The 18417-nt window shown below is 39.8% G+C and overlaps 1 protein-coding gene across 2 annotated transcripts in view; it reads right to left on the reverse strand.

Moving 5' to 3' along the window:
* Positions 1–18417, reverse strand: part of KIAA1549 (KIAA1549 ortholog) — a 140433-nt gene that overhangs the window by 55693 nt on the left and 66323 nt on the right. For both annotated transcript variants that reach the window (XM_056516318.1, XM_056516317.1), the window contains exons 2-6: positions 14423–17104; positions 12899–12987; positions 7114–7291; positions 5614–5741; positions 4016–4199 (exon numbers count right to left, since the gene is read on the reverse strand). In XM_056516318.1, coding sequence (XP_056372293.1) covers positions 4016–4199; positions 5614–5741; positions 7114–7291; positions 12899–12987; positions 14423–17104 — 3261 coding nt within the window. The remainder of the gene's footprint in view (positions 1–4015; positions 4200–5613; positions 5742–7113; positions 7292–12898; positions 12988–14422; positions 17105–18417) is intronic.

The raw sequence follows: 18417 nt of genomic DNA on the forward strand, positions 1-18417 counted from the left end.
TGTGGGATCATGGATAGAACTGGTATCACGATGATTGTGCTTATTTCTGATCAATGAAGAACAGTAGTAGAAAGCATGGCGGGTATGCAGAATTTGAAATGAGTAGGCATCAAATGAAAAATAAGACTCCAAGCAAATACTAGGGTGTGGGCAATAGCAACAGTGTCTGTTTAAAATCTGATGCAAAATCTGTACAGAAAAAAAAATTCAAATATTTCTGCAGTCCTTAGACCATATAATACAGTATTATATTTATCCTATTGGCCTTGCAACATCTCCAAGACAGCCAAAATAGATGAAATGCATCAAAGTGCTGCTTAGCACTGAAAATATATCAAGTCCCAAGGCAACTCTCTCTACTTAAAATCCCAATAAAAACAAAGAGCTTTACTCAGGGTAAGTTCTTGAAGGCAAATATTGCTATGTACTCAACATCTAGCCTTTACCCATCCTCTAAGAAATCTGCTAGCCATAGAGAGATATTAAATATATAATTTCCTGTTCTATTTAATGAACTAGCTCCCAAACCCTGTAATTAGACTTGGTTTTCTTTCTGCTGACATGTAGGTCACGTCTGAAATATGATCTGTAAGGTGGACAATGAAAAATAAGCATGGGAAAGGTGTAAACTGGACATTTGAATAGAAACACGTTGCTGAAGTCACCTAGAAGTCTTATGAGGAAAAAATAAAGTCTGGAAGTCTCCAGTTTTGGCCATTTTCACAGCTCTTATTCCTGCAAAGAACAGTCCAAATCCACCAAACAGTTTCCACTCGTGGTCCTGAATCTACGTGAGTGGGGAAAAAACTGACAAAGAATTCCCACTGTTAATGATGTGCTGCACAGGGACAAACCACACAGTTAAAACCATGAACAGGACAAGCTATTTATCTGAATAAAAACTGTGAGAGCACAGTGTGCGAAAGGCAATGCAAAGTGAACAAGTGGCAAGGCACAAATACATTCTTTGGAACAAGACTCATATTTGGGATATTCATGTCAAGGTCTCACTTAACAATGCTGAGATGCATAAGTAGCTTTTCTTGGGTATGATTAACTTCAACCCCCAAAACTGGCACTTAGCTCACCCACAAATAATTTCTTCAGATGCAACTCTAAAACTTACAAGATCATGCACAGAGTCCTTAAGGGAAAAAGAAAAGTCACTACCAAGAGTATTTATTGTTAGCATGCCTGATAAACTAAGGCACAAGTGGCACAGGACAGTATGGCATGGAACATTTCATATTTACATATAAACACTAACATACATAGTTTACATGTAAATATCCAATATTCCTACAAAAAGTCACACTGGAAGCAGAGGTTTGTACATTAATTTGCACAGACCAAAGCAGCTGTATCAATCTAAGGTGTTGTAACACCTTCCCTGCTACAGTTGCTCTGTAGTGCCAGGCAAAGCATGAATGCAGAGTTCAGGGCCTAGAAAACAAAAACATTTAGGCATCACCCTACCAAAGCAGCTTTGAGGATCTGGTATTGGTTACCCTCAACAGTCTTTTGAATATGTTTCAGGAAGGATCTGCCCAATGCTGCTGAGCCTTTGGACAAGATTTTTGGCTCTGAATCCAAAGATCTAAGACCCTTAAGCTCAAAATCCAGTCACAGCAGCAGCATTGTAAAAAACTGTAGGAACGGCTAAAAATAACTGGCTGTGGTTGTCTCACTGATAAACGAGTCTCAACTACATTCATAATTTCTGTGCTTTTTGACAGAAGGACCCATAGCTCTAGTAATCTGAGAAACTATGTTCCCACTTTGCCAATGTACCAAACAGCACCATAGCTGGTATTCCAGAACAGTGCCTATCAAAGCACTACTGGGACCAAACCAGACCAGCTGAAACCTAAATGTGCTGTCCTGGAATGGCTCAATCGATAGTAAATACAAGTTCCTCTAATAGCAAACAAGTCAAATGCTGACAAGATGTTCCTTAATTTAGGACACCTTATCCACAATCCTCATGTCTTCTATATTGCAGTCTTTGGGAAGATCTCATAGTTCCTAAAAATCCTGTCCTCTCCACTCATTCTTTACTTGGTTATGTAACTGACCTGAGTGACCACAGCACTCCACTGGCCCTGGCCTGGAATCATCCCCACTGACTAGGCACTGTACATATGCAGGAAACACATGGACAGCTCCTGATATGAGCATTAAATTAATTTCAAATTTCCTAAGTACCACCAGGAAAGGAAAACAGAACCATAGAATTGTTAGTTTGGAAGGGACCCTAGAGGACATCTACTTCCAACCACGAACCATGTACATCCAAGAATGTCTCCTCCCCAGGACCAGCCTCTCTTCCAGGATACACCAGCCTGGGTAGAAATTCTGTTAGCACTTAATTGCACTGTAGCTCCATTGCACAATCCAGAAGATGGAATCTCAGCAAGGAGCAACCTGCAAATGCACTACAAATATGATTTAGAATATGTGGGCAAAACTAAAAGCTGTAAGAGCCAAGGTAGTACATCACAGAAAAAAATCCAACACCAAAAATATTACTAGAGACTAAAAGCTACCTAAACTCAAGTGCAAATGCATAAAAGAGATGACACAGAGTAAAAAGAAGTGTCTTTCAAGCAATCAAGGCAAGAGCAACATTTCATTTTAATTTAGTGAGCAATAAAGAGATGAGATGCATCCAGCCACAACATGAGATTTTTTGCAGTTTCCAAGATAAAAAGAAATGCTAGTCACCTATGGACAAGGATTCTCCAGACTTTTGGTCCTGGCTCCACTAAGTAGACCTACCACTGCACAGAGCTCACACTGTGTGAAACCAAATGAGAACAGAAATGATCAACAGAAATGAGTGAACAACCGCAAACATTTTTTCATTGATTATGGGAGTAGAGAGTTCAAAAATGCTGAAAGAAGTTAAATAAAAAGTTTCAAAAAATTAATATGTTTAAACTGCTTCCAGTAAACAGGGAAGTATCCAGTGCAATCACCTTCCCTAGATTGAAAGCTGCTAAGGAGAGCAACTTTTCTGTTGACAGTGACTCTCTTTACAGTATTTTCACTGACATACACAGCTGCATAATGAATACCAGCTACTATTAGACCTGATATTCCACTAGATATTTAACTATATTGCAAAACTTACTGTGTCAGATATTATGCATCTCTACAGCTCACAGAAGTAACTCTGAAACTTAAACAGCACTCTAGGTTAGGAGAAATAGGGAATTAATGGACTGAGTCAACAACATCCACCAGCAGGGAAAGGCAAGTACTATTCTCTCATGATCTTGCTTATGTTCATGAATCGTATAAAAAAATCTAACAAAACTTAAGTTGTCAAGGCCAAGTGTCAAGCAGGCTCTGTTATGCAGGCAGCTCCCATTTATCTACGTTTAGGATGATGGTGGTCTGAGAAAAATGACTTGCTGTACAAATATACATTACAAGTGAGAAAGGTAATACCTTAAAACATAACAGACTGCATAGACAAGTTAATTCAGACTATATAGGCAAACAAATAAAATATATAAAGCTTATGTAGCCAGTGTCCCAGGCCCTCTAGAAGTCAGAGAGACAGTTAAGAGCAGCACAATGCAGAAAGCAGTGAACCCTCCTGAGAATTAGCAAAGGCCTCTGCAGACATAAGGAGAGAGACACACCTTGGATTGTACTTCACAGCACTACTAAGCAATAGCCTTATTTTATTTAATTTATTAATAAATTTAATTTATTTCTTATTTAATTTTTCTTATTTTTAGATCTGGACTAAGACCAATGGGCTGATGAAGCCAGGTTAAGTACAACTGACCTAGCACAAAAGGAAAGTATGATGACAAAAGCAGCAAGGTGCTGTAACACCAAAATGTGAGCAGAAAGAGGCACAGGTTTGCTCTGCAGAACTCATGATACAGGTTAGGTACTTGAAGCTGTATTATCACTTATGCAAAAAATTATTTTAAAATTGTAGAGAGGGAAGATATTAGACCAAAGTATCTTGCAGTATTGGATAACAGCAAATACTCACGTTCAGCAATCTGCTGCACAGGAAAGCCCAGATAGAAGCTGAATTCCACCACAGACAAGTTTCTGAGCTGCTCGCTGACTTGGGACCCGTTGAGAAAACCATACTTATCTCGGATGGCAAAGACAATGCTCACAGGGCCCTGCCGAAACGCCACTCCAGGCCTGCCTAGAGTTATATTCAGTATCTGAAAAGACAGCATTGAAGGAGGGTCAGCAAAATCAAATCAATGCCATTAACATCCCTTCCTTGGCAGACTTTTCTTTTTCCTCTAATATGAAGAGGGGGGCAATTCACATCAAGACAGAGGAATATCTACTCCTGATTGGTTCAGCCAGCTGAGTCTCAGAAGAGGCAAAGTTACATGTGAATTCCTCTTTCAAAGAGTTATCCTTTAAGGGCAATCATAATCCAGAATGATATGAAAGCTACAGCCCAGAAAATGATGAGGAAAAAACACCTAGCAAGACAGTCAGCAAAATAAATCTAGTCAAAAATAAGCCTTACATGAATGCCAAATTGCATGCAACAGAAGAAAGGGACTGATTATGATAAAAAAACGTTCTGAAAATGGATATTCTCTTGGTTAAAATCTCCTGCACCATGCACAGCCAAAACCAATCACTGGTCAGAAGCCTTTTTTTGGCACCAGTATACACAGCAACTGTATTCATGTAGATAAACATATTCCAAAAATTAAGAAGTCTTTAAAATAAGTTGGCTAAACTGACAGTCCATGAAATTGTTTAGCATGTTGTGTCTTCAGTTTATGCAGTGACACTGTGTTTGAAGTCCTGAGCACTTTTCTGTATGTACTACATAGTACTTTAGGTACTCTGAAATTTATGTAATTTTTCTTCCTGATTTCATTTTAAGGTACCACAGATGGGTATTTATAGTGTCAGTTAAACAACATAATAAAATGTTTATTGAGTTTGATATTACAACAAAGTTAGATTAAATTTAAGAATTCAAAGAGAAGAGGGAGTTGGTCTCATTAAATTGAATTACTGACTTTCCAGGGAGTTCTAAGCTCTGCTGTGTGATTCAGGCTCTGCACATGTGCAATACCTTTCATGTATGAAGTTCCAGTAGCAGCTGTCACAGACATCATATCCAGTAAGTATTTCTAGACCTCAGAAGCAGCTAGCATGTTTGCTGACATGATGGCAGGGTCATGTAACTCCTATATTCCCTAACAGGGTCTCCAGCATGGCAATGAGACCTGAAAGCTTTCTTCCAACAAAAACTTTTTAGCAACACCTTACTCTTCTATAGTAAACTATGATGCGAGTGACTCCAAAAAGGGTTGGAACAGTTTATATTTGAGAAATTACAAACTCTATCATACTCAGTAATGCTTTTGGATATAAATAATCACCTTGGATCATCTTTTTCAAAAAAGCTTGTAAAACCTTGTAATTTTTGTAGAGGAAAAAGCCCAACTGACTTCATGACAAAGCCTCATAGTTCTACATGACCTAGACTACAAGTCACAGCCAGCGAACACCTAACTCATTTTACTGTCTGGATAAAACACAGGACAAGCAAAGGTGAGGGGGGGGAAAAGGTACAGACACAAAACATACTCATCCTCTCACCTGCACAGTGAAGTTGTAGGTCTCCTGGTGTTTGTTCACCTCCAGGAATGCCATTGTCAGCCCTCTCTCAATGCGCTGGCTAAAGGTGCAGAATCCAATATCCACGTTTCGAGGTACAAACTGAAGCACTGAAAGCAAAGGGCAATTATCCCTACAGAAAAGTACTCTACTCACTAGTATTGGTTGCAGCAGTAATTAGGTCTCTGAAAGATACTAGTGACAAAATACTCACTGTTTCCTCTTGTATACTAAAAGACCTTCACTTTATACATGTGGCTAACTTCACCTGACCTGACCACTGGATTGGCCACACTGAAATCCTGAGGACCCAACCAATTCATTAAAATCTTCAGAAAAAAAGGAAACAAATATCTCTTTCTTGTAGCCTGAAATATAGTATTTGGCTTGTCTAAAAGACTACACATTGGATCAATTAATGCACATTAGTGTTGGTCTATGACTTTCAAGACACTTAGCAAGCTATTTGTTAAATTTAGATACAGACATCTTTAAGTTCAGAAGAGCGAAAAAGCACAAGATAGAAAGAGTGTAGAGGAATGTGATCAGGCATATAGACCTTAACTATATGCACATCTGTGGATTTCCAGATGTAGTCTCATCCAAAGAAATGCAACAGTTACCTTACAGACTTTAACAACAATATTATACAAGGTTCAAAACCAAAAAATACATCTCCTATCTACATAACCACATTAAGCAGTGGAAAAAGACATCACAGTTGCACAGTTAAAGTGATGTCTTGCCATACAATTATTAACAGAGCATAAACAACACACAAAGCATACCTGAACAGAAGTACCATGCTGACATTTATTAACTCTGCTTGTATGCTCAGTCCCTGTCACTGCCTCATTACACAGTCAACCAAACATGCAAGTAGTTTTATCATGCAAACAGGGCATGATAAAGATTTTAAATGACAGCACTGATTCTCAAAATCTATTACATGGGTACTATTTTGCTTTAGATTATTAGCAGTCAAACTTTGCATAAACTACTGCAATACAGCAGCTAAGGAAAGCTGAATACTACATAAGCAATCCTCCTGTTCATACTATAATGAGCAATCAATCCTCCTGCTCACCAATTCTCCTACATCATGGCAAGACAAAAAGGCAGCTTTTAACATAAATTTAATCTGAATTTGACACAAGCATTACAAAGTAGCTGCACCATGATTTTATGAATAAATGTTTCATGGATTTTTTTTTTCCTTTTCTAACCTTTAGAAGCAAGAGAGAGTACACCCATTTTGCAATGTACCAAAAAAAAAAAAATCCTGAAAACAAACGTGAAGTGATGGGGTTAGTTATTTACAATTTATCACCTCTCTGCCACGGACCTGTAAATTATGTCATTAACAAAAAGATTTAAAATTCACAGTAGAAAACAGGGTATTGACTCAACCTTGCATCACAAGTGAAGAAGTGTGAATCAGTAGGAAGCTACTTTTTCCCCTCTGTGTCAGGAAGAACTCACCTGTCTGAACTTGGAATCTGTTGTCTGGCACAGTAAAAGAAGGATGCAGTGAGAGGATCATGGGGGCCTCCCCACGAAGAAGACTGCTGTTCACAAGCACATTTATGACAGCTATTGCCGTGTAAACAAAGGGACCAGATGCCACCAAGAAAGCAAATTTGGGGGACATTTTATAAACCTACAAAAAAAGAAAAAAATCAGAAATTAAAAAAACCCCAGACATGTCAAAGTTAAATTTGGCAGCATTTTAGACCTGCACAGTCTCATGCAGTTCAAAGCCATCTCATCAAGAGGTAGGAAAATGCAGTCTTTATTTTTCAAAGAGCAGCAGAAGCACAAACTCAAGTGCTGTGCCTTGCAGCCTCAGCTCCAGTGCATCAGAGACAACTCTCCTGTGCCAGGTGCACCTACTGGAATTACTTCAGTACAACACACCAATCTCAGCACTTCTTGATTTATCACATTCCCACATATTAGCACCCCCACTTGCCTACCTTCCCCTGGTGTACACAGCATTTCCCATACAAAATTCCTGTTTACTTACTGAACTGCTTGCATAGCTTCTGCATTTCAGTCATACATCCCATAGTGAATACATCCTATACCGTTCATATGTGGCACACAAGGAGTAAAATACACACAGCCAACGTTGTTTAGATATAATTTTCACACTCTAGAAAACTTCTATCCAGGGAACACTTCTATCTGCTTGTTACAACACAGTTACCACATTTCAATCTCCACTTTCAATTCATGTCCTGGGTGCTCTTAAAAACCCTGAGGCGCCTCAGACATAATTTAAAATAAATGAGATTGCAAGTTAAATATAAACCTTGAACCATGTAGACACTCTTGTCCACCATTTCTCAGCCCCCTACGTAAGAACAAACTGAAGGGTTTTATTTATTTAAACATATTGCAGCGTCTTCCCTCCTTCAGAGAAACTCTCTCAATATTAAGAACACCTTTTTCCCCACCATTTTTTTTCTTCCTTTTTGGTTTACTCCTCCAGTTTGCCTTATTTGCCTGTGGCAGTCACACTTCAAAAGTATTTTGGGATACCCACCATGATGGCCTCACAGATAAATAATGTAAACCAGAGACCTGAAGCTTCTGATAAATGTAGACCTCTTCTCTGAAGGGATGCTAGCACCTTGCTGATGCCATGCTGGTGAAGGGATATGTTAGATAACTTCAGCTTCAGGAACAGCCTTATAGAAAACCACAGTGCCACTTAAATTGCGACCCACATACTCCTTATTGGTATCTCTGTTGTAGTGTAAAGTGATGGCAACTGCTGTTGAGATGAGACAGCAAGCAGTTCTTTCCTGTCCTCTAAAAAGCCTGCATTTCAGAGAGCTCATCTTCACCAAAAGAAACTACCTCAGCAGCAGAAGGAAATGAGAAAAATAATCTATGCTGCTCATTATACCTTTCTTCTTCTTAGCACACAAATATATGCAACATCCAACTTTTATTTTAAATGGATTTGGATCCATAAAACTCAAATTTGTTTGATATGAATAACGTGCACAGCTCTTTTCAGTTCCTCTTATCTGAAATTTTATTTTATCTCATGATGAAATAATCTCTGCAGCTTCACTCTGTCAAATGGAAACAGCAGTTAAAATGGGTAACACATGCCAAAAGAAAGTTGCCCATTACTTGCAAATGAGACTACTTAAAAGGCAAGAAAAAGAGGAATTAGAATTACAAATCTCAGTGACAATTTGCTGGTGATTTCTGAGGCAATATATGCTGAAGAAGAGAGGCTTCCTGCAGCCAGCATATACTTATGCACTCAAGTTGGGTATTACATGAAAGCTGTAACCAACCCAGCTGCCTCCATCTCTGACAGTTTGTGCTGCACCACAGACAACCAGGAAAGCAAGTCCACCCTTGAATTAACTTTTTTGGCTCAACAGCTTACACTGGTTCCCTCTTGTGCTTCACTGCATCAGAAAAGCAACAGCAGAACAACAGCAGTTGCACAGCAACTCCAGAATGGACATTCAAAATAAAAATCCACTTTTAACAGTAATTTTGAGGTAGGAAGATTAGAGCCACTACAAGTCAAAACAATAGCTATTTCTGCTTGAGATATTGCAGGGTTGTCTAGAATTAATTGTCTTCAGCCTAATCCATATGACAGAAATAACAGACCCATGACAGCATGATGCTGTCTACAAGCTAATTCACAGAGAAGTCTACAAAGTTATCTAGGATAGATGAGGACAGCTCATGATTCTGGAATCATGATTCATGAATGAGAATAGCTGCTCTCAGCACAGCTCTAATGGTTCACAAACCCAGCCTTCCATCCAACTCTCTCCTGGAAGTTTCACCTCTACTGCCAGGACAGCTAGATGCTAAGAAATTAGCTGGCTGAGCCATCACATTTTAGAGTGTCACTATTAAAGTACACAATATGGACTTCTTATATTAAAATGCACAAATATTTTAACTTTAACACCTTGGGCCAGAAAGCCAAAGAATCACACTGAACTCCATATGCAGTTTGGAGCCATCCCCACTGCAAAAGCAGACACCTTTAGCAGAAACAGAGAACTATTACAACACCTGGAGTTAAGCTATCCCTGCTCCAAAGTGCAATGACTAACCCAACTCTGCTTTTTTGTTTCCAGGACATAATCTCTCATTCCAAGCTACTCACAAGTGAGAGTACATCCAGTACAGGAAGTTTTTAAGCCTCAATTTACTAGAGGATAGGAGAGTATTGAGGAAAAACATGACTGTATCCTTTCTCTGTCCCTTATGCTGCTTCCTAAGCATTTGCTATCGATTACTATCTGCTAAAATACTTGATCAGATGCACCTTTTCCACAGCCTAATCCATGCCTACACTCCACTGTATTATGCTGTGTAAATCTCTGGCAGAAAGCACCAACAAATGATATTCTCACCACCACCTTATTAAGAGTCCTATAAAGAGCCTGCAGAGGGTGTTTAACTTCCTGAAGATGGACTACAAAGGCTCACAGGTCTTAAAAATAAAATAAAGCTTCTGCTCCTACACTCTTCAGGATCCTGAGGCAACAGTTCTCACTGGTTTTGCACACCTCTACAGTAGCAGCCAGAACTTCAGCAATGGTGAAGTCCACAAGGTGGCACCTTTGAAAGAAACATTTACCTGGAAATGACCTGAACTCCACACCTTGGAGGCAAAGTTCCCTCCTTTGGGATTACAGGAATCAGTAGGTTAAGGGGACATCCCCAAAACCACATCAAATACAACAACAAAGTGACTAAGGTAAAAATGCTAAAATGCAGGATAACATTTCCAAGCACAAATGAGGCTGGCAAAAACCCTTTTCCTGTTGGCATGAATTTATTGGCACCAGGGGTCCTGGTAGTGAGTCACTACCAGCACTACTTTATTTCACACCTTAGTGCAAGTCAAGTCAAGAGACCTTTATCTAACAGATCCTATCCAAGTGTCATAAGCTTTATATTACAGAGTGTTGACTAAAATTACTCAGACAATGGTGTCTTATTCTTTTGTAGATGCAGGATGTTGAGACCAACTAGTAAGAACTTTGACATTTTTAGTTATTCTCACTTTGCTGTAAGGATTTTTCTAGGAAGAAAATGACAGAAGTCTTTTTCATTTGGCAGTGTCCTGCCTCCTCTTTTTTTCCACTTCAGCAATTCACAATGTTTGAAATAAAGTAGCAGAGACCAAAGTTTCAAGTGAAAAAGCTGAGGGCAAAAAATGTTTTAATTCTCCTTTCACTGCAAAACTTCCTTCTTATTTAAAGCAAGCAGCAGTTATAGCCATCACTGCCATAGATTTTATTTTTAAAGCCTACATTATTACAAAGTTAAATTTAACTGGACAGTCTCTTGATTTTACTGTACATTACATCACAGCAAAGGAACATCTGTGAGCTGTAATAAGAGACAGAGTAAAAAAGCAGCTTAGAGAAGTGCACTGCTTTACTATAACTTGCAAACACACATATGGTTTCTGGGTACTTTCAAGTAACAAAAGTCAGGTCTGTTTGATTAATGAAGTTTAGCAAGATAGAGAAATTCTGTTTAAAATATTGTATTACATCACCCCTCAACATATTGCTATTACAGACAGCTCTTTCTCAAAACAACAGTTTTGTTAGTATTCCACAGTTAGAGGTGAAAACATGTTTGCTAGTGATTATTTTTAGTGCAAAACCCAATATGATAGCAGCATTCCAGAATAAGCAAAACTGATTCAGCAAAGATGTCTTTCTTTAGATAAAAAAGATTTTCCAAAGGATGAAGCTAGACGCATTATTTATAAAAAGTTACTTCTAAGAAGCCTTAGGACTTCTTAGGCATGAAAGACAGGAATTTAAAGGGAAAAATACAAAGTGAGACATCAGATGTTTGTTCCAACTAACTTTCAAATATTAAGCAACAGACTTTGTCCTATTGCTGTTAATAGTAAGAAAGTGCTTCCAAATGTTGAGCTGTGTAAGGTCACTGAAAATTAAGTGTATTTTTACCATTATTCCAGTTTGCACAAAAGTACAATTTACAAACTAGAAGAAAAATCTCTTATATTAAAAAAATCTAAGTAGCTCATGAGCAGGTGTTGCTAAAAGGACATAAATTACACATAACTGACAGAGGCAGCTCAGTGCAGCTGAAGTTTGGCAGGAATTTATAACACTCCTATCTTGACTGAGTAGTAGAGATTAGATCCTCAAACATCATACAGGAGTTGTTTAATTACTGAGTGTAGTGATCATGGGAGATGCCAAGATTAAAGGCACCAAGCAATTCTCTGCACAGAGAAATGCAAGTTATGTTCAATGAACTGCTACTTGAGTTAACTACATAACGAAAATAGGATCACTGACTCAGAAAAGATCATCTGGCGCTGGGCTATGACAACTAGATGAATACAGACATGCAAAACTAAAAGTGCAGCTGAACATCATCTACACCAATAACTCCATTGAAGAATTTCCTCACCATTGAAGTATCTATCTGATTATACAACAAAGGTACCCCCAAACTACCCCTGTCTTTTCCACTCAGAGGGTTTGAGACAGAGGTGGGGAATAGAGCCTTTAACCCTTATCTCAACTAGACAACCACTCGGAAGTTAGAAAACAATATTGAAATCTTGTTCAAAGATGATTCCTTAAATATCAAAGCAGAGAAAGCTTTCAGAAAAACCCAAGAGTACAGCTACTCCTGTGAGGAGAGTAAGGACAGGAGTCCTTACCTTCTATCTGAAGGCTTAGAAATAACATCTTACTATTGCACACCTGATTTTTTCCCCTTACCTTTTTCATCTGCCAAATCAGGCATTTGGGATTCCACCACCTCCCCTGTTGATGGTCTCATCTATAATATAAAATAGCACAAGGCTGTGCAGAAAGTTGCATCTTGTTTAAAGTGCTAAGTATGTAATCAGCTAGCAGAACAAGCAGACCTGCTTGACAGGCATTTTGAAGAGCAGAAGCTCTTCAGTTTCAATTCACTGGGCAAAGGAAGTGAGCAGTAGATTCTGGGCAGTGCTCGCTCACCTCTAACAAAACCAAGAAAATCCTAGAAATGTCCTAGAAAACCATGGCATTTTAAAGTAAAAAAAGTTGTCATCATGTTCACATTAAAATAGAACCCCAACCAAAACATTACTAACAAATAAGTTAAAATAAAGCTCTCTCTGATACAGTATCTACAGACTGTTTGAATGACTGTTTTAGCTTGTGAACTAAACTCCTATTGTATTACATTGATCAAAGAGTACTTGTACACACTTCATAGCACTTACCTCTAGCTCTACTGATCTCCTGAACTGAACTCTGAGTACTTCTTTGATGGATTCACTGACATTTCGTAGAACAGCTCTTCGGGCCAGCACTAGAAATTAATGTCAGTCAGAAAATACATTTTAGCTTCGTATCTTAAATTTTTATTCAAAGCTGCATGAAAAAGCAGGTAGTCAGATCAGCTGCATCAAACAGGTAAGATGAACAAGGACACGGGTGAAGGTGTGACTGTATACTAAAAAGTGACCATCTGTAAAGTTTAAGGAACTGTAAGTTTATTTTCTCTTGTTTTGACCACAGCTAAAGTCTTTAGCATTCTGATAAAAGAAACTTTTAAAGAGCCACTGAGGCATTCAAATGGGAAAGCTGCAGCATATTCGGTCTGACTTGTGACTGAGTCTGTTGTCACAACACAGTTAAAAGTTTTGTAGGCAATGCATGGAATGCAGATAAGGTCAGAAAAAAGCCACAGAAAATATGCATCTACTTTTCTCTTAAATAAAAAGTAAACAAACATGGCGTTAATTAATGAAAGGGATATACAGAGAGTAAGACAGAGCTTTAAAATCCCCACATCTCAATGGACGTCATGTCTGTTACAGTCACACTTGACACTGTGACTATGGGTTAAGCAAACAACTGAAAATGTTGTGTTGTCATCCTTCATTTACTTTCCATCAGTAACCTGCCTACAAAAATACTCAAATTACATTTTCAAAAAAGCCTCCCTCATCACTGGCATAGCTAGATCACCTGCACATCTGGAGGATGAGATTATGCTCATTCTGCCTTATTTCTTGCAACTAAGTCTTAAGAGAAAAAAGATTGCTCACCAGGAAAATGCAGCACTTCTGCAGCTGCCCTGGATTAGTTTGCTGGCACTGTTTTGTTAACAAGCTAGGAAGAGGCAGGAAAACACCAGAAAAGCAAACACAGATGCTAAGACCATTAATTTTCCAACACACTAATGTCACTTCTTCTGGTTACAAACACACCAAATCCAATTAAAAGTAAGTATGGGAGGAGGTAAAATTATAAACATGGTTGCAAAACCCAAACGTTTTTTAAACAAATTCTCCTCTTGCATATTACAACATTACCTCACATGCAGGTGTTTTTTTAATAAACAGCAGCAACAACTGAAAAGAGAAACTTTAATGTCAGAACATTAAACAGTTTGGCAGAACAGTACCATGACAACAAGTTTCATTTACAACCAATGAAACAATAAAGCAGCCTCTTAACTCAGCACACTTGTACATATGCATCAGCAATTTTTAAGGACAATTTAATTCTCTGTGCAGCGTAATGTTTTTGTAACTCTCTCTCACAATGGACTATGTTCAAGTGAACTCTATTATTTTTAACAGTAAATGATAAATCAATGCTTTTACAGCTCTTTGTCTGAATTTATGCCATGTTTCCTCGAAAGGTTCACTTAGCTAATCCAAAATCTGCAATTTAGCTAGGGGGTCATACTACAATGGCTTCTGAAAAGCAAAATGAAAATGTTGGGAATATCTTACCCGCAGTAACTAAGTAGGCGTCGGGAACGGTGATGTCGCACACATACGGCTGCCTGGTGGTAGTCACAGCAGAGGTTACACCCATCACTTCAGACGGAGTAGTGGTCCTCAGAGGGGTGGAGGAGAATGTCCCTGGGCTGCCCATAGCACTGGTGGCAGTGGTGGAAGGAGCTGATGTATCAGCACCAGCAGTTACACTGCTTCCTGATGGAACTTCATATCCAGGGGGAGGGCTAGCAGTCAGAGGAAATTGTGTGGGAGCAAACGACGAGGTCACAGACAGAGATGCTGTAGGAAAGGGAATTACACTGATGGTGTCAGCATCTGATGTGAGGTTGTCAAGGTCTGTGGGAGGAAGGGCTGTGGGGGCACTGCCCCTGCTGCCAGATGTTAAAAGCAGCGTGGGGTTAACTGTAGCACCAATATCCTCATCAGAACCCAGAGCAGTTGAAAGTAGAGATGAAGATATGTTTAAGACAGAAGTTGCCAGAAAGGTAGTAAATGAAGAGATCAGATTTGTCTCAGTGAGCAAGATGCTGCTGGTAACAGACTGGGTGTTGGAAGTGGGCAGCACCAGGGTAGGAACCACAGAGAGAGAGGTGGAGAGTGAAGGCTCCAACTGAGAGGTAGCTCCTGTGGCAGCTGAGGTAAACACAACTTCAGAGCCCACTGGAAGTACCGAGGATGCTTCCAGAAACACAGACGACTCTGAGTGAAAATTTGATGATGGCATTATTTCAGGAACCTGTGCATCTGGAAGGGATGACACATTTGAATAAAAGTATGATGTTTGGCCAAGATGTAACTGAGAAACCTCGGTGTCAGTGACAGAGCTGACAGTGGTAGCTAAGTCCCAGCTGGTAGCATCCTCAGAAAGTACTGATGTCCCAGTCAACAATGTCTGAGGTAAGAGTGTTGATAAATCACTTTGCATGACAGAGTAAGAATTTAGCATGGTCAGTGATAAAGACGAGTAGCTAGATTCAATAAGAAATGGTGTTGATAAAAGACTGGATGGAAAATCTGAAATATTTAAAGACAGTTCATCCCTTGTAGACGTCTTGCCAAGCAAAACCACGGATTCTGATGGCATTAATTCTGGCCATTCCACCAAGGTTGTCCGACTGATTGCAAGCGATGCTACTGGCTCACTTGGGAGGATAGTAGAGTCCAACAGAACAGTGGTGGCACCAGGAAGTTCTATATGAGTGCTTGGAGTCAATGAAATTGTTTCCAGAACAGGGAGGGTCTGGGAAACAGAGATGATCAGTGATGTTTCCCCAGGGAGCTGATGGTAGGAGGGAGATATTGTTATAGGTGTTCTAGTGTCTGTAGTGCTTAATAAAAACATGCTTGAGTCAGGGATTTCTGCGAATATTGAAGAAAGTGAAACAACTGGCCTTGATGGAAAAGAAGTATCAAAAATCTCAGGCGTAGGGTCTTCTAATTCATACCCATCAGTAATTATAGTTGTAAATGCAGTTATGCCTTGTACTTCAGAGGCTTTGATGGACAAAGTTTCAACATAATCACCTGAGCCCACATCATGTTCTGGGGCAAAGCCTGCCTCTGGCAGAAGTGAAACTGAGTCGCAATACAGACAGTAACTGTATGATCTCGTGAAAGGCACTGGACTCTTGAGCTCACTGACAAGCTCTGATTGACTCAGTATTTCTGAACCAGCAGGCAAATTTGGTGCTGTAGTGGAGAATTCGTGTGTAAACAGGCTGGCATTAAGAATTGTATTAGAGTTCACAGAAATGGCAGCTGAATCAAGAGGGAAAGACACAAGTGGAAGACTAATAGGAAAAAAAGTAGGCTCAGCACTACTGGCTGCTGAAGCTGGCGTAGTCCAGGGAATGCTTGGAGTGGGGTAAGTCCTTGGACTGAGAGATTCTGCTTCCCTGCTGCTCACATGGGTGTAAACATCACCATACAGGTCTGCACCTTGTGCTGTGACATCTGGAGCCCCAGGGCTGGTTTCACCCAGCAGCTTGTGATGAAGAGGCGACCCCTCTGAAGCAGCCCCAAAAGGCAGAGCTGTTAAACTTGCATTAATATTTTCCTGTGCCACAACTCCTGTGTCAGAAGGAATGGAAGTGAAAGGAACAGTTGTATTTGGAGGGTACAACAGCAGGTTGCTGCTTGCTGTTAGCATTTCACGATCTGGTACAAAAGGCTTTAGTTCCATAGGAGTGTTGCTGTGCTCAGGGACTGCACTCAACGGAGTCTTCTGCTGTGCTGTTTCTGAGATATCATACAGTGAAGAAAGGACAGATAATGAAGGTGTTAGCAACACAGTTTCTAACATTTCTCTTGATGGCTCTACTGTATTAACTGAGTGATGATCTGTTAAAACTGCAAAAGACTTCACGGGAGGAGTCCACTGTGCCTTTGAGAAGGAGCTAATAAATTCATCATCACTTAGGAATGCCTCATTGCTCCTTACAGAGACATCTACCAATGGCGTACTTCTCCCTTCTGAAATCCTGGCTGTTTCTTCTTGGCTAAGTGAAGTCCCATCAAAGGAAGTGGTAACTGATGATAAAACTGTTCGAAGCAAATTACTTTCTTGGGACTCCGAAGTACTTTTTGCTAAGGCTGTTTGTGTCCTGCTGCCTGATATGCTTTCTTGCACCGTTGAGAAAAAGGAAAAATTCTGCTGTTCTAAGGATCTCTCATCTAAAACAAGAGGGAGAGAAAAACAAAAGCCAAAACACAACAGATCAGCACAAGTAGAAAGACTGCTATGAGCAAACCTCACAGAGTATTTCTGGAGACAACTGCCCAGAATTCAAGGGTGAAGACAGCGCCTCCCAGTAAGTAAAAACCCTCCACAAGCAAGTCAGCACAAATAAAAAAATTCCTTGTGAAACTCCATTCCCTGGAAATGAGCAGGACAGCACAAGCTCCTCTGAATGCACTGTCTCTTTACAGCAGCACTGCAGTCAGCCCCGTGGAAAAGCAGAAAGTGGCTCCCTCTTACCTGTGCAAGGCTACACTGCATGGCAACTCATGGTCTCACAAAACAAACACACCAAAAAGGGTAACAAGGAACAACGCAGGGGAAAAACTACAGAATTTGAGGTGTTTTGCTTTCCTTTACTATCCCTTAAATTCCTCTGATTTTATGGTTTCTTAATATTAAGGTCACAAGCAGATCCTCCCTCTCATATCAGAAATGAGTGACACAGGATCTGGTATCAACAAGAATTTGTTAACATGTTGTGACATGTCTGTAACATGTTATGTTTACATTGTCCACCATTCATCTGAAGTCTGGCCTGTTAGCAGTCACTGACAAACTGCTTCATTACACAATTGCTGTATCTATTCCCAGCCCTCTACAGGACTGCTCTCCTTATAGGCCACCTGCAATAAAGCTTTCACTCCTCTAGTTTGCAGAGTTCAAGTAGTTATGGCCAGGTTCAAACACAAAGAAGAGAAAGTTGGGAATTCACCACATATTTCAACAAACAAAATACTCTCCTCTCCCACAAAAGCATTCCTGGGTTATAGAGAAGATCTGTATATAAGCTTTTCCAAGCACAGATGAGTTTGGCAGACAAAAGGCGGATTATTTCCCTGAAATATTGAGACTGGATTAATAGCATTCAGAGCTGAATTACTAAAGGAAATCACAGAAAATTGCAGCAGAACAGTTTTCAAGGGTACACACAAAGCCTTTATCTTTAAGTTATCCATCACGCCAGATCACCCTATTTTCATATGGGAGTGTCCAGGCAGTGATGTTGGAACCTACTGGCAACACACATTAACAAGCCTGGGGGGACAGGAATCACATCCAGCTAAACCACCAGGAACCCGTTTAAAAGAAAAACAAGCATACACAATACAAAGCGCTGGACAAATGATACAATATACAGCTCAACTGCAACTACATCTGTAACCCTTTAGAAGACGCCTTGAACTCAGTAACCCATGGAAAGTCCTGCAGGAACCTCTGTTTCCCAGTGTCCAACACCACTTTCCAG

This window comes from Oenanthe melanoleuca, chromosome 1A, assembly GCF_029582105.1.
Source record: "Oenanthe melanoleuca isolate GR-GAL-2019-014 chromosome 1A, OMel1.0, whole genome shotgun sequence".
Lineage (NCBI taxonomy): Eukaryota > Metazoa > Chordata > Aves > Passeriformes > Muscicapidae > Oenanthe > Oenanthe melanoleuca.